Source organism: Rhinoderma darwinii, chromosome 5 (assembly GCF_050947455.1).
Source record: "Rhinoderma darwinii isolate aRhiDar2 chromosome 5, aRhiDar2.hap1, whole genome shotgun sequence".
Lineage (NCBI taxonomy): Eukaryota > Metazoa > Chordata > Amphibia > Anura > Rhinodermatidae > Rhinoderma > Rhinoderma darwinii.
In genome coordinates this window covers 296,065,922-296,092,780 of record NC_134691.1, presented here as the reverse complement: position 1 = coordinate 296,092,780, position 26,859 = coordinate 296,065,922, and the positions used below count along the sequence as shown (strand labels likewise).

Below are 26,859 nucleotides of genomic sequence, written 5' to 3'. Positions count from 1 at the left end.
CAAAGAAAGGCTATTTAGATTGCATTTCTTCTCTATTAATATCATTAGCTGTTGCTGTTGGTTTTTCTTTTTTCTTATATTTATTGCTGTCATTTTTATTTACTGTTGTATTATGTTGTAATATTAGATGGTCTTACAGCCACATTCACACATCACAGTTCAGGGTGCATCTTTTTATATCTGAAATATAAAGTGATTGAAAAAAAGTAGGAGTATAAGTTTTTGCTTTTTACCTTTTCACCCCTTAAAGGTCCACTCCTGGCTTTAGCTACAAAAAAACATAAAATGCACCAAACTACCATATATAAAGCTTGCATAAGTGGTTCTGGCGTTGGTCAAAATCACACACCCTATGCTAGATTGCTTTATTCAAGGTAACACTTGATATCCATTGAAGCCACATCTCCCAATTTTTCTTTTAAATATATGGTAATTTTTATTCGTTGGGATAAAACCGTGCTCAAAGAGAGTACGCTAGGTCATGCTATTTTTTATTTTTGCTATTTTTTGTTATTTATCTTAATGAACAGTTTAATAACTTTTATGACTCAAAATGTTAAGGCCCTTTTACATGGACCAATGATCGGGCAAACATGTAAACGCTCGTTCACAATTATCTTGTTCATCAGCTGATCGTATCGTTTATGCAGCACAAAATAATAGAAGTGCATGGGGAAAAGCAAACGTAGTAACGATCGCTTTCCTCCATATATTACTGATCGTAGCTCCTCATGAAAGGAACAAATGAGCGCCGATCAACGAGCTGTCTCGTTGATCTGCTCTGAATTTTACGGCCCATATTGGCCTGTATAAAAAGACCCTTACTCCATTTAGCCACACCCTTAGCCATTTTTCATGCTTTCCCTATCCTGTAGTTTTCAACTGCATAAAAAAGCTGCATTGATACACTAGAGCAGTGCTTCTAAAATTGTGATGGCACCAACCAGTTGTTGGTGAGGCGCAGCTGTTGAGGCAGTTTTGACAGAAATTAAAAATATACTGCACAAGCCTTTCTATGGTTGCACCAATCTGATGGTTTAGTGACATAAATTACTTATTTTGTGCTCATTTCAAAATTATACTGGGTGCAGGAAGCACATTTTGTTACAATTTTGGCATGGACAACCACCAATGGTGAGGCCCAGGCTTTATAATGTGCTGGCTGGTGAGGCCACAGTAGAAAAAGATTGATAAGCCATGCACTAGGGAATCTAGACGGCCACTTTCTGAATGATTTGTTATTCATGATTGGTCTGAGAGGGATGTCATTTTGGACGACAATGCCATTTACAGATGAATCTCTCCTGGACTCTGTTACCTTGGCTGGGTTTGTATTGAAAAACCTAGTAAAGTACCACAAATAGACTTCCTACAATCTCAATGTAATCGATCTGAGCATGCCCCCCAAAACTCAGCAACTTTTTTTTTTATAAACGACATCCAACAACGACCAAGACACTTCTAACACAGTAGATTTTTATCACAGATACCGGCTTTGTGTCGCTGTCTGTCATGCTTTTTTATGTCACATGATAGTTGCCAAAAAATAATCTAAGTTGGACTTTACATATATATATATATATATATATATATATATATATATATATATATATACAGTCGAGTCACATTATTATGACCACCTCCTACTATAGATGTCGGCAGCGCGTAGCCCATGAAGGAAGTAATGTGGCGTGGGCTGGCTTCCTGGGTATATAAGGTGTGCGATAGGCTATCTGAACACATATCACTCATTGTTGTCATGGGTAAAAGGTGCGATTTATCAGAGTTGCAAAAAGGGATGATTATTGGCTTTCGGGCCCAGGGTGGAAATATTTCTCAAACAGCGCAGTTTGTGAATAGTCCACGTGCTGCTGTGTTGAAAGTGTATTGTGAGTGGACAAATGGCACCATTGGGAATAACCAACGTGGAAACTGCGGAGCACCAAGTGTCATTGATGTGAGAGGTGAACATCGGCTACGAAGGTGCGCGAGGGACGAACGACACGCTCACAGTGAAAATCAACCAGGGGGCTACCAGACGTGTGTCTTAAATAACAGTTCAGCAAACCCTACTGAGTATGGGGCTCCGAAGCAGACGGATGGTCACTGCTTCTATGCTAACAAAGGTGCATAGGAAAAAAGGCTTTAATTTGCATGGCAGTATTGGAATTGGACCACCAATGATTGGCAAAGGGTTACCTTCTATGAGTTACGTTTTCTGCTTCATCGAAAGGATGGAAGTTGGCGTGTCAGACGAGACACATCAGAGAACAAACACCCTGCAATCATTGATGTGAGAACACAAGCTGGTGGCGACAGCGATATGGTCTGGGGAATTTTTTCATGGCATTCTCTGGGCCCACTTATCCATGTGGAAGGCACTCTGAACCGATTTGCGTATGAATCCATCGTTGCAGATTATGTCCACCCATACATGCCGTTTGTCTTACATGGAGCAGAAGGAATCTTCAAGCAAGTCAATGCAACATGTCACACGGCTAGAAATGTCCGACAGTTGTTGGAAGAGCATGACCAAGACTTCCAAGTGCTTCCCTGGCCCCCTAATTTGCCAGACCTGAACCCAATTGAGCATCTGTGGGACAACCTCGATCGTCTTGTTCGCTCTATGGATCTACCCCCACGCACCCTCCAGCAAATGTGGGATTCAGTGCAGTCAGCATGTCTCCAGATACCGGAGACAACTTACCAGCACCTTATTGAGTCACTCCCAGCCCGTCTAGCTGCTGTCCGTGCTTCACACGGCTCTGGATATTAGCTGCTCAAATCTGTACATAGCAATGTAATAGTTGTTAATTGTGTTTACTGTACCTGCTAGTGTCTTTTGCTTCTTCCAGTAATGCTTCTGTGTTGGCATAATTATTATTATCCTTTGTGTTAGGGTCTTGAACTTTTGTCATGTTTCCCCTTAAGTTGCACAACCAAGCAAACCACTATTTGGAATAAAAGAAATGAGAAATATTTGGTTATCTAGAATTGATAATATGATATTGCACTTCATCTTACCTAATATCATATGAATTTATGGAACTCTTTAACTAGTAATGAATTTATATATCCGTCATACAGTCACTAAAATGTGGCCGTGTTACGGTCATATGAACCTGATCATACAAATGTTAGAATTTGTCTTAGAAGCAAACATTGTTCAGTTTCCCTCATCAGTGTCATTGACATAAGTAAACCACAAATAGGCCTGCTATTGAAATTCTACACTGATATTCATACATTTTATAAAGTGACATTCCTTAAAGACAGAAATTAATTTTTGCTATTTTTCTTTTCTGTAACATTAAAGAGAACCTTTCACCTCCCCATACATGTGCAACTGAGTGCAGCATGTAATGGGCAAGGCTGTACAAACCCTGGGGCACTTTAAATTTTTTCTCTACACTCCTCTGTTATTTAGATATTGGTGCCTTTATATTTGTCGCCCGATATTTAAATAACCCTCTGAACTGTCAATGGGGCGTGTATTGGCAAGGGGGCGTGTAGCATGGCTGTGACACTGTCCAATCAGCTACGGACTGCGTCACTTCTAGAGCTGGAGAGAGGAGAGTGTGTGCTCTGTCTGTCTGCACACAGTCTTGTACTGGTCTGCCAAACTGGCAAGGGGGCATGGCTCTGCTACGGACAGTGAAAGAGCTGGAGAGAGGAGAGTGCACATGCGCGCGCACGCTCTCACTTCAGCTCTCGGCAGACAATGACAAGACTGTGATCTCTTGCGCTCTCCTCTTCAGCTCTTGCACTGTCCGTAGCAGAAACATGCCCCCTTGCCAGTTTGGCAGACAAGTACAAGACTGTGTGATCTCTCGTGAGAGATCAGTCTTGTCCTTGTCTGCCGAGAGCTGAAGAGTGAGAGTGAGAGCGTGCGCGTGCACACGCTCTCCTCTCTCCAGCTCTTGCTGTGACGCAGTCTGTAGTTGATTGGACAGTGTCACAGCCGTGTTACACGCCCCCTTGCCATTAGAAAAAAGCAAAGGATAGGAGCAGCACTGTGAACAAATGCCTGACTAGGCTGGTGCAGGGCTTCAAAGATAAAGAAGTGACCTCTCCTTATGTGTTGGATATCCAAAAAAGAGAACGTGAAGCAGCACTCAAATAAAGTGAATTTATTCATCCAACATGGAACCACAAAGTTTCACCTCCTCTATGAAGGCATTTTCAAGTGCCATTACATGCCCCATTGACAGTTCAGGGGGTTATTTAAATATCGGGCGCCAAATATAACGGCACCGATATCTAAATAACGGAGGAGGGTAGAATTTTTTTTTAAAGTGCCCCAGGGTTTGTGCAGCCCTTCCCATTACATGCTGCACTCAGCTGCACATGTATGGGGAGGTGAAAGGTTCTCTTTAACTAATGCTTTACAGATGAGTCTAAATGTATCAGAATTATCGTTATGTTCATTTTTTTCAATCTTTTTGAATTGAGATATGAATGACATTGCAAAATATATATATATAATATATGCTATAATCTTAGATGCTTGCAGTGTTACTGTTCTCTAGCCAACCAGAGATCAAATATTTTGAAAGAAAATGAATGTATTACTGTCAAGTAACCTACAAATCACTGCCATAATTTTGCAAATGGTAATGCAGTGACAAAACCCAGATAATAATGAAGACATTGATTGTGATGTAAGAATTATAGAATACATTTAAAAAACTTTACTAGTGTAAATAATTATAAGACTCAATTCACACCACGGTTTCACAAACAGTTGGCAACATCTGTCTGGAATAAAAAATGTAGGTTTTCAAACGTATACTTTATTATATCCATAGACATCTGTAGTCTAGACATATACCAAAAGTGTCTCCTTTATGGATTAATTTGATATATATAATTATTTTGCATTAATTGTATCTGATGGGCTTTGCTGATTTATTAAACTTACTTTGATAAGTTGGGGCTTTATTCACGATCAGTCCTAAATTTATATTTTCTATATACTGTATGCTTATTTCCACATTACAAGCCTGGGTCAGTCTGGGTATAATGTTATTGACATAGAAAGCACTCTGCACTCAGCACTTAGATTCTCTTAAAGCGTTTGCCCATCAGTGACATTTATGACACATCCTTCAGGATATGCCATAAATGCCAGATAGACGCGGGTCCCACCTCTGGGCCCCGTGCCTATCTCTCGAACGGGGCCCTTTCTACCTTTCTCGGTTCCCACTGTCTCCAGGGCCACTTCGTAATTTCCGGGTTTACATGGTTGGAAATTAGGAAAACAGTGTAGCTCGCTGAGCTACGTTGTTTGTGTAACTCCCATGGAAGTGAATGGCAGTTACGGAAACAGCATAGCTCGCGTGCTACGCTGGTTCTGTACCTGTCAGTTACGTCTATAGGAGTTCTGAAAACAGTGTAGCCTGAGCAGTGCAAAAATTATAATATTAAATCTGAGAGAAAATACTTAGTTGGCAAGATAAAGAACAATCCAGAAAACGGAAGGGCTTGAGAAACCATTGTACGCAAAACAGCTGTTGCCTGACACTGTCTTCATCTTCCCCCCACACCTTTTTTACAAGCATTAAATAATTTTCTACGTCAGACCGGGTGAGTGCGGCTGTAGAGTCCATGGCCGCGGGCCATCGGGTCTATTCACCTCCTGACGCCCGCAGCCATGGATCTGTGAGCGCTGGTTCCCATCTCCTTCCTAGGAGACGTCAGCACTCACTTCCGCTCCTGTCCGCTGTGTCCCGTAGGGTGCGCGCGCACGCTCGTGCCTGCTTTTAAAGGGTCAGCGCACGCACATGAAGAAAATCTTCATCATCAACTCCCATGATTTCCTGGACTACAAGAAGGCCTCAGCCCTTCTGATCCTTGCCTAAATGTTGTTAGTATATCACAAGTCTGTCTTGCAAATGGTCCCTTAGTGTTTCCCGTTCCAGTTGTTACCCGTGCCTTGTTACCTGTTCCTGTATCCCGTGCTGTGTTCTTGTTCCTGTGCCTACTAGTTGGAGTCGTGTCTACTGCACCTGCCATTGTTTGCCATGTCCTGTATCATCCGCCACATCCTGTCTCTTCTGCCACGTCCAGAGGGATTCGCCACGTCTGGCGCAACCTGCGGCACCTGCTGTCATCCGCCACGTCTGGCGTTACCTGCTGCACCCACCTCCAGTCATGCCAGGGCTGCGGATACTGTCTGGACTATCCAGGTACCCTTGTGCGGGGCTTTGTATTGCTGGGGTTCCCTGTTGTTTGGCCAGCTGCCTCCCTGCTATGGCGTGTGCGGCCTAGTGGGTCCACATACCCACAAACCGTGACAGCGGCTTTTTTCTCTCTACTTTCATTGTGTGCCAGAAAACTATTACTTTCACAAGATTCAAAGACAACTTTTTCCAAGTATTTAGACATTAATAACCTTCATCTTCTATTTGACACCAATGGGCTGACATGATCAAAGCTCTAGTCACGTGATCAATCACAGCTATAGTAAGGTCACTGCTTTACATTCTACAATACAATGAATTAACTCTATTTTAGCTCAAGTTGAATCTCATTCTCATCTGAAAGCCTAACTTTTCCCCTGTAGATTCTGCTCACTCCATCTCAAATATCCGTCATTATATTGAAAAAATATTCCTTGGGCAAACATTCCCTGTTTAATGTCACACTAACCCCAGCTGACATGGCAGACCTGAACATTCTTGTCACAAAGAAGCTAAAACATGACAGCACATGAAACAAGTAAGTGACGAAAAGAATGTTCAATGCAGCAATGATGCCAATCTGTCCCACAGTGCATAATATTAATGCATTCTGAAGGACTTTACCAGAAGAACCAGATTTGAGAGAAAACCTTCTTTAAAAAAAAAAAATTTTTACCCAAGGTATGTCAAGCATTTTTTATAACCTTTGTAGCATGTCCCCTTAGTGGCCCCCACACAGTAAAATGCCCCATTAGTGGGCCCCCACAGTATAATGTACCCCCTCCCATTGGTTCCACACACAGTCCCCCCTTGTAGATAGTGCCCCCACCTCCCCTTTATAGATTATGCCATACAGCCCCCCACCTCCCCCTTATAGACTGTGCCATACAGTCCCCACCTTCCCCTTGTAGACAGGGTCATACAGCCCCCACCTCTACCTTGTAGATAGTGGCATACATCCCCCCACTTCCTCATTGTAGACAGTGCCATACAGCCCCCCACCTCCCCCTTGTAGACAGTGCCCCCGAACAAATAAAACCAAAAAATTACACAACAAATGGAGCTGCTCCACTATGCCGACAAGATCCTTGCATGATGACATCACTGGATCACGCCAGCCTGTGCAGGGATCCTGTCGCCACCAGGCATGGGGGCCGTCCCTTCGGGCGGCAGGGGCCCCCTCATGCCGCAGACACCATAGCAGATGCTGTGGCTGCTACAGCGGTAGTTACAATTAGCAGAGAAGGAGCGCCCGGGCGGAAAGGCAGCTGCAGTCGCTGGTCCTGGGCGCTTCAGAAACACAAGCAGGGGAAGGGAGCTAGTGCAACGCCCCCTTCCACCTGCTGGAGAGATGCACCCTGTGTGATGGCAGAGGTCGCACACCCCAAAAGTCGGCCCTAGCTCCAATTCTTAATTTTTTTGGGAAACCCCTCTTTTCAAAGTTACCTCTCAAAATGTTATTAATTATTAAAAGGAACCCTTTATGTTTATCATAGAGAAAAATCTCTCACAGATTCCGTGATCTAACCCTAGAAAATTTGTTGTCGTGTATACATAATATAACATGTTTTAATTTTTAATCTCATATTCCCTACGTGGGGAAATAAGAGATTTTTAAGTGCCCCTATAAAAAATATTTAACAATGTAGGATGGGATTAATAGCACTCTTTAGATTTTTGACACCAAGCTATGTTATATAGTTCAGTCTGTGGAAGATGTTTGTGAATTGCAAGCGGATTTGTTTGAGCATCCAGTTGGCAAATGAAGTTCAATGTAGATAAATGTAAAGTTATGCATCTGGCTACCAACAACCGGCATGCATCATATGTCCTAGGGGGGAGCTACACTGGGGGATTCACATGTTGAGAAGGATCTGGGTGTACTTGTAAATCATAAACTAAATAACATCATGCAATGTCAATCAGCTGCTTCAAAGGCCAGCTAGATATTGTCATGTATTAAAAGAGGCATGGACTTGTGGGACAGGGATGTAATATTACCACTTTACAAAGCATTAGTGAGGCCTCATCTAGAATTTGCAGTTCAGTTCTGGGCTCCAGTTCATAGAAAGGATGCCCTGGAGTTGGAATAAATACAAAGAAGACCAACGAAGCTAATAAGGGGCTTGGAGAATCTAAGTTATTTAGCCTTGAAAAAAGATAACTAAGGGGGGACATGATTAATTTATATAAATATAATAATGGCACATACAAAAAATATGGTGAAATCCTGTTCCATGTAAAACCCCCCTCAAAAAACAAGGGGGCACTCCCTCCATGTGGAGAAAAAAAGGTTCAAGCTGCAGAGGCGACAAGCCGTCTTTACTGTGAGAACTGTGAATCAATGGAATAGTCACCGCAGGAGCTGGTCATAGTAGGGACAGTAGATGGTTTTAAAAAAGGCTTAGATAATTTCCTAGAACAAAAAAATATTAGCTCCTATGTGTAGAAATGTTATCTTCCCTTTTCCCATCCCTTGGTTGAACTTGATGGACATGTGTCTTTTTTTCAACCGTACTAACTATGTAACTATGTATTCTAGCCCCTATTTATCCAAAAGGATAATACAAAACTTGCAACTGCGGTAAATTCCTATTCTCCCAGATAAGAGTAATCCTAACTCACCCTTCAAAATTTGTGTTTGAGTATTTTTAGGTTCATAGTAGACCTCCTGATTAGAGATGCATGAATCGATTTAACACAAATCAAATTTGTTGCAACTTTCTCAAAAGTTTTTGATTTTCCCGAATGCAAATCTTTTGGAATTCGTACCGGCTGCCATTTTACATATCAGAAGAAAACAAGAAGACAGAGAAAAAGGATCACATGACCTCATGCGGTGACCCGACGAGATTCCCCATGTTGCCTTGCAGGCAGTCTTCTCCCTAGCACAGCCAACCACATAGGGTACAGGTGTGAGTCCCTGATGTCTCAGTGGAATGACAGTCGTATGAGTCATAGCCACTATAAACAGTCCAACTAGGAAATGCTCCTCCAGGAATAGTGTTAGTGTGTTTTTTTTTTATATTGTGGAGAAGAGAATAGTTAGATTTACAATATTTTGTTAAAGAGATAGATTTTAGGGAGAGATAGGAGTCAGCCTGTGTCAGTGTGTTAGTTAGACAGGCCATCATTGCTGTTAGTGAGTGCTGCTGCAGCAATACAATTCTTACATAAATTTGTGAATCACCAATCTTCATCACATCATTCACAAATCTTATTCAATAATATGAATCCTGGTGCTGCTTTCTGAAACAGATGTGACAGATGTGACATCACTTATTGTTTTGCATATATCTAATAGTGCCACTAAAAATTGGTGCATTTTTCTACATCAGGCACCTATAAAGCACTGTTGTTTCCATTGTATCCAAGTGACAATTTTTAAAAAACAAATAGATCTAATTTAAATTTAAATCCTGGTTCTAATAGTGTGCCATCACAGACGTGATGTCACTAGTTGTTTTTGCTTATAATTGCTAATAATAGTGCCACCAAAAATTGGTTTATTGTTCTGTGTCAAGCATTTATACAGCGCCGTTATACTTCAGTCTGTGTATAAGTGACTATTTTAATTTAGAAACCATAAAAAATTTGATCGTGCAGTGTGTTTTTAAACAGGCAGTTTGTTACTAAATATGGACAAAAGTATTAGGACACACCTCTTAATCATTGAATTGAGTTTTAAGTCTTATTGCCACAGGTGTTTTAAATCAAGCCCCTAGTCATGCGGTCTGCCTTTACAAACACTTGTGAAAGAATGGGTCATTCTAAAGATCTCACAAAGTTAGAGCGTGATACTGTAATGGAATTCCGCTGTTGAAAAAGTCAGTTCGTGAAATTTCTTCTGTCCTCGATATTCTATGATCTGTGAGTGGTATTGTTGCAAAGTGGAAGCGTTTAAGAACCACAGCACCTCAGCCACGAAGTGGCAGACTTCGTAAAGTTACAGAGCAGGATCACCGAATGGGTTTCCATGGACGAGCAGCTGCATGCAAGCCTTACATAACCAAGCACAATGCTAAGCGTTGGATGGAGTAGTTTAAAGCCACTACTGGACTCTGGAGCAGTGGAAATGTGTTCTGTGCAGTGATAAATCCCGCTTCTCTATCTGGCAGTGGTATAGACGAGTCTGGGCTTGGCCAATGCCAGAAGATCATTACCTACCTAAGTTTGGTAGAGGAGGGATAATACTATGGAGTTGTTTTTCAGGGGTTGGTCTAAGTCTATTAGTTCCAGTGAAGGTAAATCTTAATGCTTCAGCATACCAAGACATTTCGGTCAATTGAATGCTTCCAACTTTGTGGGAATAGTTTGGGGAAGGCTTTTTTCTGTTCCAGCATGACAGTGCCTCAGTGCACAATGCAAGGTCCATAAAGGCATGGTTGGGTGAGTTTGGTGTGAAAGAACTTAACTGGCCACACGGAGCCCTCACCTGAACACCATGGAACACCTTTGGGATGAACTTAAGCGGAGATTGCGTGCCAGGCCAACATCAGTGCCTGACCTTACAAATGCTCTTCTGGATGAATGGCAAAAATTCCCACAGACATGCTACAAAATCTTCTAGAAAGCCTTCCCAGGAAGGAAGCTGTTTTAGCTGCAAAATAGGGGACAAATTCAATAATAATGCCTATAAATTTAGAATGGGATGTCAATCTCTTCTATATACTCCCAATTCTTTCGTTCATATAGTGTATTCCTGCTGTCACTTTTATAATACTATAGCTATCTTTGCATTAAAGAGCTTGAAAGGGGTGGGATGCAGTCGTAAAAGACCTCAGAGTGTGAAACACGACTTTTCAGGGCAATCAGGGCACTTTCGATTTGATAGGACTTTGTTTAGGCCGAATCAAATCTGACGCCTGGCTTGACCAAATCGGACACGAAACGAACTACTTCTGATTTAAATTGCATATAAAAAAATCTCAATCTTAACTCCCTTAATAAAAATACCCCATTCTGTAACCATTCTACCACATTATACACATTTCCAAGTCCCAATTTACATAACAAGTTCCTATTCACAATCCACTTATCTCATTCCACCATATTTTTGAACTGAGCTACCAAATAATAAAGTGTCACATTACGGGGAGAAAGACCGCATTTACTAAAGTCATTCTGTAATACCGATTGTTTTATATTAGGTCTTTTAGACAACCAATTAAATGCCTTCCACAATATTAAAAACATTTGTGGGAAGCCATACAGGAGAGCTGGACAGAACATACATAAGCTGAGGGAGTAAGATCATTTTAATGATCAAAGCAAACAGGATCTTAATCTTTGCTCTAAAATCTCTAACGAGGGGATAACATTTAAAAAGACAAACTTACATATATCCTTGGAAATATGAATTTCTAGGTGTTTAAAGCTGTCATCCATCCCTATTAACCTATTTTAAAATTTCCCATATTCAAGCTCCAACTCAATGGTAGCAATATAGCTTTTCCCCAAATAATAAAGACGTGAGAATCCTGCATATGTTTCAATAACTTCCATAGTTATCCATAATAAAAAAAGTTTGATTCTCCAATGAACAACATGACATAGCTAAATTATTTTGCATTCCGTAGTATACCGAATTCCCTGAATGCCCGGGTCTTGTCTATTAGGGAGAATAAGAGTGGAGACAAGGGGTACCCTTGATGGGTCATCCTTGTTAAAGACAATGAATTCCATATACACCCTTAACTAACACTTGCCAAGGGAGAATCATAAATCTGCTGTTTTACCAGCCAGATTAAATCAGTTAGCCTTTGACTGAGGGTAAGTTCGCTTTAAAAGGGGGGGGGGGGAGAGTGGCCATGGCCTTGTTCCCCTAATTAGCCAAGGTCACATGTGAGAGCTGGCCAAGATAACTTTATAATGGGCTGTGGGAAAGTTCTCTGCCTCTTTCGACTCTGCCTCTGTTGGTTCTATTGATGTATATAGGTACTCAGCTTGGTTCTGGTGTTGTATATACAGTGAAGGAAATAAGTATTTGATCCCTTGCTGATTTTGTAAGTTTGCCCACTGTCAAAGACATGAACAGTCTAGAATTTTTAGGCAAGGTTAATTTTACCAGTGAGAGATTGATTATATAAAAAAAAAAAAGAAAATCACATAGTCAAAATTATATATATTTATTTGGATTGTGCACAGAGAAATAAGTATTTGATCCCCTACCAACCATTAAGAGTTCAGCCTCCTCCAGACCAGTTACACGCTCCAAATCAACTTGGTGCCTGCATTAAAGACAGCTGTCTTACATGGTCACCTGTATAAAAGACTCCTGTCCACAGACTCAATTAATCAGTCTGACTCTAACCTCTACAACATGGGCAAGACCAAAGAGCTTTCTAAGGATGTCAGGGACAAGATCATAGACCTGCACAAGGCTCGAATGGGCTACAAAACCATAAGTAAGACGCTGGGTGAGAAGGAGACAACTGTTGGTGCAATAGTAAGAAAATGGAAGACATACAAAATGACTGTAAATCGACATCAATCTGGGGCTCCATGCAAAATCTCACCTCGTGGGGTATCCTTGATCCTGAGGAAGGTGAGAGCACAGCCGAAAACTACACGGGGGGAACTTGTTAATGATCTCAAGGCAGCTGGGACCACAGTCACCAAGAAAACCATTGGTAACACATTACGCCGTAATGGATTAAAATCCTGCAGTGCCCGCAAGGTCCCCCTGCTCAAGAAGGGACATGTACAGGCCCGTCTGAAGTTTGCAAATGAACATCTGGATGATTCTGAGAGTGATTGGGAGAAGGTGCTGTGGTCAGATGAGACTAAAATTGAGCTCTTTGGCATTAACTCAACTCGCCGTGTTTGGAGGAAGAGAAATGCTGCCTATGACCCAAAGAACACCGTCCCCACTGTCAAGCATGGAGGTGGAAACATTATGTTTTGGGGGTGTTTCTCTGCTAAGGGCACAGGACTACTTCACCGCATCAATGGGAGAATGGATGGAGCCATGTACCGTCAAATCCTGAGTGACAACCTCCTTCCCTCCACCAGGACATTAAAAATGGCTCGTGGCTGGGTCTTCCAGCATGACAATGACCCGAAACATACAGCCAAGGCAACAAAGGAGTGGCTCAAAAAGAAGCACATTAAGGTCATGGAGTGGCCTAGCCAGTCTCCAGACATTAATCCCATCGAAAACTTATGGAGGGAGCTGAAGATCCGAGTTGCCAAGCGACAGCCTCGAAATCTTAATGATTTACAGATGATCTGCAAAGAGGAGTGGGCCAAAATTCCATCTAACATGTGTGCAAACCTCATCATCAACTACAAAAAATGTCTGACTGCTGTGCTTGCCAACAAGGGTTTTGCCACCAAGTATTAAGTCTTGTTTGCCAAAGGGATCAAATACTTATTTCTCTGGGCACAATGTAAATAAATCTATATAATTTTGACTATGTGATTTTCTTTTTTTTTTTATATATATAATCTATCTCTCACTGGTAAAATTAACCTAGCCTAAAAATTCTAGACTGTTCATGTCTTTGACAGTGGGCAAACTTACAAAATCAGCAAGGGCTCAAATACTTATTTCCTTCACTGTATGTACTGAGCTTTGTTCTGGTGTTTTATTTATGTACTGAGCTTGGTTCTGGTGATATGTATATGTGCTGAGCTTGGTTCTGGTGCTGTATATATGTACTGAGCTTTGTTCTGGCTGGTGCTGTATATATGTACTGAACTTTGTTCTGCTTCTGTATTTATGTTATGAGCTTTGTGCTGATGCTGTATATATGTACTGAGCTTGGTTGTGGTACTGTATTTACGCACAGAATTTTGTTCTGGTGCTGTACATATGTACTCCACTTGGTTCTTGTGCTGTATATATGTACTGAACTTGGTTCTAGTACTGTATTTATGTACAGAGCTTGGTTCTGGTGCTCTATATATGTACTGAGTTTTGTTCTGGTGATGTATATATGTACTGAGCTTTGTTCTGGTGCTGTATATATATATATATGTTGAGCTTGGTTCTGGTACTGTATTTATGTACTGAGCTTGGTTCTTGAACCGTATCTATGCATTAGTCTTGAATCTGATATTATATATCTAGATTCAACTTTTGTATTTGGAGGGAGTGAAAAAAAAACAGGAGATTTGCTGTCGTGGATTCCGTGCCACACATTCCTATTGAAAGCAATGGGAATCTGAAAAATAGAACCGACTTGCTTGGGCACAGTTTTTTGCGCTGAAAAGAGCAAAAACGGCATGTTAAACAGCATGCATTTGTAAATCGGCATTGAAAATCAGCCTGGAAAATAGGAGGCAGATTCAGAGACTTTTTTTCAGCTTCAACAAAAACCTGTGTGAACATGCTATTATTATGTGTCCGTGTAGGTTACACAATAAGGCCTTGCTCATACAGTGCAAATTTGCTGCAGATTTTGCACGTATTTTTTAAGTCTAAACCATACATCCCAAACATCCCGGATCGAGATGATCAGTCCCAGATTCCAAGCGGTGTCCTGCTGTCCCAGGCGGCTAGTGGCATGTCCCGGTGTCAATTGCATCTGCATCCTCAGGACATAGATACAGTTCAACATAATTGTGGAGCAGGGAGCAATCTGCTGAGAGATCTCCTCCACTCATTGTGGGAACTGGGCTAGCTGAGTGTTTATTTTATTATTTTTGTTAGGCACTAGGTAGGTACAATCTGTGGGTGGCAGCTATAGGGGCATTATACCATATAGGACAGTTATGGGGCATTATACTGTGTGGGGAAGCACTTTGGGGGCATTACACTGTGTGTGGGGGCATTATACTGTATGAGGGGCATTATACTGTGTGTGGAGGCCCTATGGGGGCAGGCACTATGGAGGCATTATACTGTGATGGGGCACTATAGTGTGGGGAGGCAGTATGCAGGCATTATACTATAGGGGGCACTCTGAGGGCAGAATACTATGTGGGGGCACTATGGGGGCATTACACTGTGTGTGGGGGCATTATACTGTATGAGGGGCATTATACTGTGTGGGGGCCCTATGGGGCAGGCGCTATGGATGCATTATTCTGTGGGGGAGCACTATAGTGTGGGGAGGCAGTATGCGGGCATTATACTGTAGGGGCACTCTGAGGGCAGAATACTGTGTGGAGGCACTATGGGGGAATTATACAGTGAGGGCTGAACTGTTTGTGTACAGGCGGGGATTTGTGGGGTTAGAGGCGTGGCTTAACAGGACAAAATTGGGATAGTTTCGTTCCCCCGATCATCTGCCCATGTAAAAGGGCCTTAAGTCATCACCTCTATTGCCCTTCCATCTTTAGTACAATATCTTTGTGTAAAATCTATTAAATACTGCTCTCTTCTCTCAGTTATTCATTTGTAAACTTACCTGATGAAAGGGGCCTTTGTGCTCTGAAAGCTTACAAATATAATTTCTTTGGTTAGCCCATAAATGTATAATTTCTATAATATTTTTGTCTTTTTTGACACAAAATGTATTTAACATTACATTAAGATTTCTGGCTAACATGGTACCACACAATTTTTTTCTGTAGGAACTAAAATAGAAGAAGAACTTTACCAGTTATTCTCCATTCCCCCACCACCTATCACCTGTATCCTCCCACCATGTCTGTGTGTGATGACGTGTCAATCATAATCACGAGACCACAGTGACCAATTACTGACTGCCGTGGCTATGTCATCGTGGACGAAACGTCACCCCGACAGGCAGCGATTGTCCACCATGGTCAATGGTCATGTGACTTTCATCACTACGGCTAACACATCATCCTACAACATATCAAACAAGGGAAATGGAGAACAATTAGTCAGGTAAGTATATCAAAAGTTTCCCATTCTAATATTTCAGAGGCTTTGGTAAAATTCTTGAAACACCTTTAAGTCTTTAAGCTGAAAATTGTAGAATAGGTTCAAGTAGAAGTCACAGAACTTTTATATTTATAACGTCAGAGTAAAAGGTCACCGTGTATTATTTTGGTTATAGCCTAATAGTTCTTAGAAATGGTTGTCAGCTTCGATGTAGACTCTCGGTCATTTCTTTCTAGCTGACATTTTCGTGTCACCCACTTTACAGGAAATTGCTAAATGATTGCATCATATTTCTTATTGCTGCCTAATATTCACTATCCCTGTCAGTATTGTCAGTATTGTTGCTGGCTGACTGTGACCTACTACATAGTTTAACTCTTGTGCTGCCATCCTCTTACCCCTGAGCGAATGGTTCTCCCCCTCCTTCTCCTCGTCCTCCACCTCCTGTTAGCAGCCATCATGATGTCTGGATTATACATTCCCGGCTGTGTGAGCTCTGAGGAGTTAGTCAGAGAAGAAGGGAGGAGTTGTGCCCTGGAGTAAAATTTCATTTAATAAAACTCTGTCGTAGCACATGGCGCTGATTCATCTTCAAAGTAGACATTATACTACGACACATACGGAAGCAGAAATCTAAGCAAAGCTAGCCCGATGGATTATTAAAATCCAAAATACTTACATTAAAGGAACAGTGTCACGAAAAAAAATTTTTTTACATCAGTTTGATTTTAGTGCTTTATTAAAAACTTTAATATTTATTTGTGTGTTTGTGTTTTACTTTTTTTTATTTTTACACTTTTTCTTCCCTATGGGGGCTGCCATTTTTTTTCCATTTCTGTATGTGTCGATTAACGACACATACAGACATGGAATACGGCAGCTACAGTCCCATAGTGAATGCGAACGGGGCCCGTTCGATCCACTATGCTGTACGCCGTCTGTGTGGGAAGGGTGCATGCGCCGCTCCCACACAGTCCAAGTTGAACTGTGCGCCGTCCGGCGCCATTTTCCTGTAGACCGGAAGTCGCGGCCGGACAGTAAGATTACTACTTCCGGTCGCGGCTTCCGGACTTGTGCACTTGGAGCGGCGGTAGCAGACGGAGCGGACGGACCGGAGGGAGCGGCGGCGACTGGAGCAGGTAAGTTTTTTCTGTGTATGTAAGTGTTTTACTGTGTGGGCGACACACAGTGTAGGAGGTTTGACCGTTCAATCCCCTCGTTTCTCCCGGCACTAGCCAGGATAAAGGAGGGGGGGGGGATTCTGAGAGCTCACTAGAGTGAGTGAGTTTTCTCAAAATTTGCAGCATAAAGCAATGTGGTTGCTTTACCACATGCAATGCTGCAATTTTGGGAATTGCTCCATCTAGTGACCAGCACTGGGAAAAATTATAAATTAGAATCTAATTTATAATATTTCCTGACTCGTGAAAAAAATTAAAAAAATTAGAACAATGTTTAATCACCTATACACTAATTGTTTAACTAAAAAAAAAAAAACAATTTTTTCTAGCGTCACATTCCCTTTAAGATCATTGTAAATAATTTGTAGTATACATCATGACAGTACTTATCTGCATATACAAGGTCACACATATGGAACTAAGCAGTTTAAATATACAGAGATAGATGATAGATAGATAGATAGATAGATAGATAGATAGATAGATAGATAGATAGATAGATAGATAGATAGATAGATAGATAGATAGATAGATAGATAGATAGATACATACATACATACATACATACATACATACAGAAATAAAGCGAAAGCAGCACTGTGTAACAATAAAGAAGCCGGGTGCAAGCCCTTGAACACCGATCCAGTAACCAAATAAGGTATAGGATATGGCAGCAAAAATGGCAGCACTCCGGCCTAGTTAGTGAAAAATCAAGTGGACTTTATTCATTTCTGCAACGTTTCAGCCCAGCTCAAAGGAGCCTTTCTCAAGCTTCATCCAGTACAGATCAAAACAATTTATGTCAAGAAAGAAAATATATTGAAAATGGGTGGATCTTACCAGACTTCTTGCGCGGATACAGGCCCTGTCCCTGTCAGAGTGGGTCACAGGATGGCTCCAGAAAACCACAGCAGGTCTGAATAGAGAGGAACACAGCCGTCCCTTTTTCACTCTACTCCTAAAAGAACAACAGGCAAGATATTCACTCCTGTCACTGACACTATAGAGGTAAGACCGGCTTACCAAGCCCGCTCTTTAGTCTATAAAGATCCTGTACAATACTCTACCATTCACAACGCGTTTCTTCCGTCATGGGATTCATCACGGGATATAAAAGGTTGCCACATTCATATAGGCTTTGGGCGTGTCTGGGGTCAAAGGTCACAATACACAAAAATAATAATAAGTTAGTTCGCAACTTGTGAGACATACCAGGCGTACAACAGGGTTAAGTGAATAAATCGACAAAGACACTTCCCCACAGTGGTATCAATAGGGTGCTGATATGTTATGCTCCCGACATCTTTTGTTTGTGCTGTTCGCATTGTACATCCATATCTTTTAATGTTAATGATTAAAGGTTATTTTTCAGTAGCTACCTTGTAGGATATATTTTTTTGAGGTGGCAGTACGGTGACATCTAAGTGCTGGCAAATTGACAAGTTTGATATTTAAGATTTTTTCTTCTATTATTGAATAGTGTGGAAAATTGAAAACAAATCTGTGCATCTTCCAGAGCATAAATTGACCTGTTGGGGATTTTAAAAAAACGGACTGCAGGTCAATTGAAAAGTATTAGCAGTGTACTCACTGCAGTATGTGAGTACACTCGCTAATATACATTCTGGTCCCCATGGCACTGATTATGAGATTTGAATAGATTTTTATAGCGCTGGCGCGGGACCGGAAGTCTAGTTGTTCAGTCTTCCTTCATGACGATACGACTCTTCATCATGTGACCGGCCCCGCTGTACTCTATGTAATCTCTGTGCTACTGCTTGCACACTGCTAATACTTTTCACTCCCCACATAACCCCTTTAATGATGGGAACAGTAAGGCTTCTGTGATTCATTTTGACATAATGCCATGGCTCCTGCAATGTCTGAACTTGTTGTTTTACAATGAGTTGTAAATCTGGGGTGACATCACAATCCAAAACCAGTTTAAACTGAGCAGAACATGTTACCATCATTTGCAAGGTTAAAAAACGCCATCAAGATCAACCTGTTAGGATAGAGCCACACGCGGAGGCCGCAGAATAACGCACCTACATGCAATTTTGCATTAAATTGATTTGACAACAAATTGATTTATATCATATTACATCACAATGATTGTTAATGGCCATGTGGTATTGAAGGTGCATAGAAATTTTACCTGCAAAACTGCACGATTGTTAAGAATTATTTGAAAACCACGCTGATGTGCGATAAAACTGCAGGTCAAATCTGTTTTTGGCCACATGTGTTTCTACCCTTATCCTTAATTGATACTGATAAGACTGTTGTCAATTGCCTGAGAATTGGTTTGGATCTATTATCTTTGTCTATATGACTAAATATGCCCTGGAGACTATGTATTTCTCAAAACCAGACTGATATAGATTGCCACTCAGCGTTGGAGGCTGTGGTTAGACAGAATTATATCACAAACTGCTCTCTAATACCATATATTTCCCAGATTTGGGTGGCTGCCCAAGGCAAGGGCTCTAATAGCTTTAAGACAGGGGTCTCTAACCCGTTCGGGTAAATGGGCCGTAGATAGAAAAATATTTAAAATGACGGGCCGCATTACTTTCAAATTTGATACGATAAAAAATTATTGTTAATCAGTTAATTATTTGAATTACTATAACAATACTACATTACTATAACAATACTACATTACTATAATACTACATTACTATAATACCACATTACTATAATACCACATTAATATAACAATACTACATTACTATAACAATACTACATTACTATAACAATACTACATTACTATAACAATACTACATTACTATAATAATACTACATTACTATAATACTACATTACTATAATAATACTACATTACTATAATACTACATTACTATAATAATACTACATTACTATAACAAAACTACATTACTATAATACCACATTAATATAACAATACTACATTACTATAATAATACTACATTACCATAATACTACATTACTATAACAATACTACATTACTATAATAATACCAGTGGCGTAGCTATAGGGGTCGCAACTGCGACCGGGCCCCGTAGCTAGGGGGGCCCGCAGGCCCCCCTCACCACACTAGCGCTGCAATGATTGCTCTACATTGCTGGGTCCCTGCTGTGGTACAAAAGAGACCCAGTAATGTAGCTTAAAGCATTGGTGGCAGCGCAGCTGTCAGAGAGTCATTGCGTGGAGGGGGAACTAGAGTGTGGAAAATGAATGATAGATGAATCCACTCATCTTACGAGACCCAGCCCCGCCCACTGTACTGTCCACCCAATCAGCTCACTTCTTGCTGTTTCCCTCTTCCTCGTGACCTGCTCTCTGACCCCACAGCAGATGTAAGTAGCAACTAGTAATCCAGCTCTTAACCCCTTCACTGTGTGTATGTATGTCTGTCATGCTGAGCAGTCACACCTCAGGGCTGACAGTTTAGCATAACAGACAAAGTATCTATCTATCTATCTATCTATCTATCTATCTATCTATCTATCTATCTATCTATCTATCTATCTATCTATCTATCTATCTATCTATCTATTCTATCTGTCCGTCCGTCCGTCCGTCCATCCATCCATCTATCTATCTATCTATCTATCTATCTATCTATCATCTATCTATCTATCTATCTATCTATCTATCTATCTATCTATCTATCTATCTATCTATCTATCTATCTATCTCATATCTACACTGGCGTAGCTATAGGGGTCGCAGTGGTCGCAATTGCGACCGGGCCCCGAAGCCAGGGGGCCCCACAGCCCCCCACACCACATCAATCAAAAATTACTATAGTAACTCGGGCCGCGGGCCCCTGTTACTATAGTAACAGACTGACCTTACCTTCCTGGTTCCGGATCACAGCGGAGGTCCTGACGTCACAGCGCTATGCGCCGCGCACAACATCGAGAGGACAGAACTTCCGCCGCGGCTGAAGATGAAGGTAAGATTAGTTGCCCTGACTGGCGGGGTCCGACTCCCGGGACCCGCCAATCAGCTGTTTTGAAGGGGCCGCAGCACTCGTACGAGAGCTGCTCCCCTCCATTCCGGTCACACGGTGTCGGCGATTCACAGTGTGAGCGAGTAGTGAAATGAAGGGGAAGCAGCTCTCGTACGAGTGCTGCGGCCCCTTCAAAACAGCTGATTGGCGGGTCCCGGGAGTTGGACCCCGCCAGTCAGGGCAACTAATCTTACCTTCCTCTTCAGCCGCGGCGGAAGTTCTGTCCTCTCGATGTTGTGCGCGGCACATAGCGCTGTGACATCAGGACCTCCGCTGCGATCCGGAACCAGGAAGGTCCCGGGAGTCGGACCCAGACACATCAGCTATTCATGGCCTATCCTGAGGATAGGCCATCAATGTTTACGGACTGCACAACCCCTAAGCCTACGATGTAGCAGGCTTAGAGGGCCCATGAGACAGGATCACAGATTGTGTGATCCTGTCTGCTGGGCCCTGTATCTAAGACAATCACATGGTAGGCTTAGATACATGGCCCATGTGTGATCCTGTCTGTGGGACCCTGTATCTAAGCCTACCACACTGTCGGTTTAGATACAGGGCCCCAGCACACAGTAATCTTATACTGTATAAGATTACTGTCTGCTGGACCCTGTATCTAAGCCTACCTTGTGGTAGGCTTAGATACAGGGTCCCACAGACAGTATCACACATGGGCCCTGTATCTAAGCCTAACACACGTGTTACTAATCATTTTTTGTGTGTTTTCTTACAGGTTCGGTCGTTGGACTACGTCGGATTCCAGGACTACTTCGATGACAGCTTTTTTTTCTTATCAATAAAATGGTTAATGAGGTTTGTGTGGGTTTTTTTTTAATTTCAATAAAATATTTTTCCTATGTCTTTGTGTTTTTTTTAAAACTATATTACTACCGCCTTAGTAATGGGTGCCGGCTGATTGACAGCATCCATTGCTAAGGCGGGGCTTAGTGTTAGCTGGTGCAAAATGGGGGGGAACTCACGTCATTTAAAAAAAATAAAAAATAAAATAATTGGAAAGAACGATGTGGGGTCCCCCCCCAATTTTCATAACCAGCCAGATACAACACAGCAGCAGCAGGCAGCATTACCAGGGTGGTAGGTGCCACTGTTTTTGGCCTTCCCCAGCCTAATACTACCAGCCTGCGGCCACCCCGGTGCCTGACCGTCACTACAGATGGTCGTGTACTGGTTCGTACCCGGCTCTTCCCAGTACCCCTGGTGGCGGATGGTATCGGGGTAATAATGGGGGTTAGTGTTAGCCTTTGCACCTGCTAAAATTAAGCCCCGCCTTAGTAATGGAGGTTGTCAATCAGCCGGCGGCCATTACTAAGGCAGTGATAATAAAGTTTAAAAAGATACAAGCACATAGAAAAAATATTTTATTGAAATAAAAAAACAACCCTCATTAACCATTTTATTGAGAATAAAAAACGTCGTCATAGAAGTCCTCGTATCCGAAGTCCAACAACCGAACCTGTAAAAAAAACACAAACACACAAAAATAATCAGTAACACATAAAGAAGCAAAATTATTATTCTTACCTATCCTGGGTCCAGCGCTGGAGCCGCAATGTCAGCGAGCTGGGCCCTGTATCTAATCCAATAATGTGTGATACTGTCTGCTGGGCCCTATATCTAATCCTATCATGTGTGATACTGTCTGCTGAGTCCTGTATCTAATCCGATCATGTGTGATACTGTCTGCTGGGCCCTATATCTAATCCAATCATGTGTTATACTGTCTGCTGAGCCACTGTATCTAATCCTATCATGTGTGATACTGTCTGCTGAGCTCTGTATCTAATCCTATCATGTGTGATACTGTCTGCTGAGCTGTGTAACTAATCCTATCATGTGGGATACTGTCTGCTGAGCCACTGTATCTAATCCTATCATGTGTGATACTGTCTGCTGAGCTGTGTATCTAATCCAATCATGTGTGATACTGTCTGCTGAGCCACTGTATCTAATCCTATCATGTGTGATACTGTCTGCTGAGCTGTGTATCTAATCCAATCATGTGTGATACTGTCTGCTGAGCCACTGTATCTAATCCTATCATGTGTGATACTGTCTGCTGAGCTCTGTATCTAATCCTATCATGTGTGATACTGTCTGCTGAGCTGTGTATCTAATCCTATCATGTGTGATACTGTCTGCTGAGCTGTGTATCTAATCCTCTCATGTGTGATACTGTCTGCTGAGCTGTGTATCTAATCATATCATGTGTGATACTTCCTTCTGAGCCACTGTATCTACTCCTATCATGTGTGATACTGTCTACTGAGCTGTGTATCTAATCCAATCATGTGTGATACTGTCTGCTGAGTCATTGTATCTAATCCTATCATGTGTGATACTGTCTGCTGGGCCCTATCTCTAATCCTATCATGTGTGATACTGTCTGCTGAGCCACTGTATCTAATCCTATCCATAGTTTATAGGGTCGTAGTGCTATAGATATGCTATGCTGTCTCCTATACACACATTTTTTTGGGCAGACACATATGTATTAGGGCTATTTCCCCTGACATTTTAAGCCCTCAGTGACGCCCCGGCTGCTAGTGCTGCATTGTTGGGTCACTTAGACCCAGCGATGCAGCTGAAAGCTGCGGACCGTCGGCCATGAGAAATTTGCGGGGGGGGGGGGGGGGGGGGGCAATAAGAACTTTTGCATCGGGGCCCATGAGCCTTTAGCTACGCCCCTGAATAATACTACAATACTATAATACTACATTACTATAACAATACTACATTACTATAACAATACTACATTACTATAATAATACTACATTACCATAATACTACATTACTATAACAATACTACATTACTATAACAATACTACATTACTATAATAATACTACATTACCATAATACTACATTACTATAACAATACTACATTACTATAACAATACTACATTACTATAGTAATACTACATTACCATAATACTACATTACTATAACAATACTACATTACTATAATAATACTACATTACTATAATACTACATTACTATAACAATACTACATTACTATAATACTACATTACTATAACAATACTATAATACTACATTACTATAACAATACTACATTACTATAATAATACTACATTACTATAATACTACATTACTATAATAATACTACAATACTATAATACTACATTACTATAACAATACTATAATACTACATTACTATAACAATACTACATTACTATAATAATACTACATTACTATAATACTACATTACTATAATAATACTACAATACTATAATACTACATTACTATAATAATACTACATTACTATAATACTACATTACTATAATAATACTACAATACTATAATACTAAATTACTATAACAATACTATAATACTACATTACTATAACAATACTACATTACTATAATAATACTACATTACTGTAATAATACTACATTACTATAACAAAACTACATTTCTATAATAATACCGCTAGGTTTAAACTTAAACAGCATGCATTTGTAAATCGGCATTGAAAATCAGCCTGGTGTTTATTTTAACGATACAGTTTTTCAGTTTAAATGTTGCTAAATGCAGTCCAGTTGGCAGCGTTTGGCAGACACACAAATGTCAAGATTGGTCAGCCCCTTTTTAGATAGTACCACAGTGCCCTCTGTAGATAATGCCACAGTGCCCTATGAAGATATTGCCACAGTGTCCTCTATAGATATTGCCACAGTGCCCTCTGTACATAATGACACCCCTGTAGATAATGCCACAGTGCCCTCTGTAGATAATGCCACAGTGTCCTCTGTAGATAATACCACAGTGCCCTCTGTAGATAATACCAAACTACCCTCTGACGATAATGACACAGTGTCCTCTGTAGGTAATGCCACAGGGCCCTCTGTAGATAGTGCCACAGGGCCCTCTGTAGATAGTGCCCCACACCCCCTCAATAATGCCACAGTGACCTCTGTAGATAATGGCACAATGCCCTCTGTAGATATATAGATAGTGCCACAGACACCCCTTTGTAGATAGTGCCACACCCCCCTATATATAGTGCCACACACACCCCTATAGATAGTGCCACACACGCACCCTATAGATAGTACCACCCCCCCCTTATAGATAGCTTCATTGGGGCTCTCTCTAGGAGTGGAATCTCCAGCTAGAGCATTGCCGACACTCTGGCCAGGGATTCCGCTGCTGCAGGAGCCCCTGAAGTCAGGGCATCCTCCTGGACCGGAGGGCACTATCTACAGGGGGGGGGGGGTTGCACTATCTACAGAGGGCTGTGTGGCCATTGCTCACCTACCACCAACGATCCAGCAGCGCGGGAAATGGACTGTGCTCCTTCATGACGCGCTCCTCCTTCGGCCTGCTCTCTTCTCTCCCAAGGGTGCATTTTTGAGACACATGCTTTAAGCTATATATATATATATATATATATATATACATATATATATACTGTATGTATATATATATATATATATATATATATATATATATTTATTTATTTTTTATTTATTTTTTTTACATTCTTCTGTAGTTGGATTGTCGTCTCCTGGGATATGTGGGCACTCTAGGCACACCAGGAACACAGTCCACTCCAGTCGAATGTGGTGCTGTCAGGGATCATTACCATGTATATTGTTTGAAAAATATTATCCTCACACATATGTATATACATTTCAGTTCTTTGTGTAATATACTGATATATAATAAGTTATTTGTTCATGTCGGACACACCTATGGAAGACACCGCCCCCTGGAATGCAAGAAGAGTGAGTCTGAGAAGTTACAGCTGAGAAACCGGTGGGGGGCTTGGGCACTCCCACATCTCTCTGGAGGCATGTGTCTTTTTCTGTGTTTCTTTGTTCTGAATAAAAAGTTTTTCAGTCTTCCTCCTGGCTGAGAGAGGGAAGCTGTGTACCAAACATATTTGGCTGGTTTACTTCTTTCCAGGCATGCCTTCAGCTTTCAATTTACAGAGGTGGTTATTCGGTGTGAAATACGGACCTGACAGTGCAACTGGCCACAATAAATTTCTTTCTCATGCAGTTAAAGGAAAACATGAACAGTACATTAAGTTTGGCAATTTAGTTATTAGGACACTGATGGAGCGGTCCGACAGATCTGGACAACTTCCCACTTTGACACCATTTATATGATATCAAGGCAAAATTGCACAATTTTGCCACAAGTTTTTGTAAAAACCACAGGAAAACCACTACAACTTGCAAGCATTTTGGCAAATTTGCATTATTTTACCAAGATGTTTTGCAAAATCTTGACAAAACCACAACAATTTGACACAATTTCTAAAAAATTGCAGTAGAACACTGAGGTTTCCTTAGTTTAGAGAACAACACAGTAACACAACAATACGATAGCACTGTAACAATAAACACTTACTCATACAGAAAGAGCAGGACGTTAGCACTAGGTCCTATATATGTACACTGAATAACATAATAATATGTACCATATATATATAAATAATTAGTACTTTATTCTTTCTCTGTATCTGTGACTTAGGCTTTATTAACACTGTGTTTACATTGTATGCTGGATGTATGTGGCTGAAAATGCTCCCAACACACATGACGAACGTTTCCATAGGGCACCATTGTCCTGACGTATGCCAAAACCATTTTATTTGGCATATGTTGTGGCATTTTGGGGTGGGTTTATTACTCAGTTGGGAGACACTGAGAAT

The 26,859-nt window shown here is 41.3% G+C and overlaps 1 protein-coding gene across 3 annotated transcripts in view; it reads right to left on the bottom strand.

The window, feature by feature from the left end:
* The window catches only part of LOC142651986 (ATP-binding cassette sub-family B member 5-like), a 69,134-nt gene extending 51,050 nt beyond the window's left edge, over positions 1 to 18,084 (bottom strand). For 2 of the 3 annotated variants that reach the window (XM_075827314.1, XM_075827315.1), the window contains exons 1-2: positions 16,380 to 16,453; positions 2,830 to 2,951 (exon numbers count right to left, since the gene is read on the bottom strand). In XM_075827314.1, coding sequence (XP_075683429.1) covers positions 2,830 to 2,951; positions 16,380 to 16,442 — 185 coding nt within the window. In that variant the 5' untranslated portion in view covers positions 16,443 to 16,453. Of the gene's footprint in view, positions 1 to 2,829; positions 2,952 to 16,379; positions 16,454 to 18,002 lie in introns of those variants that run through there. The other variant, XM_075827317.1, reaches the window with a different exon arrangement.
* Positions 18,085 to 26,859: the final 8,775 nt, after the last annotated feature.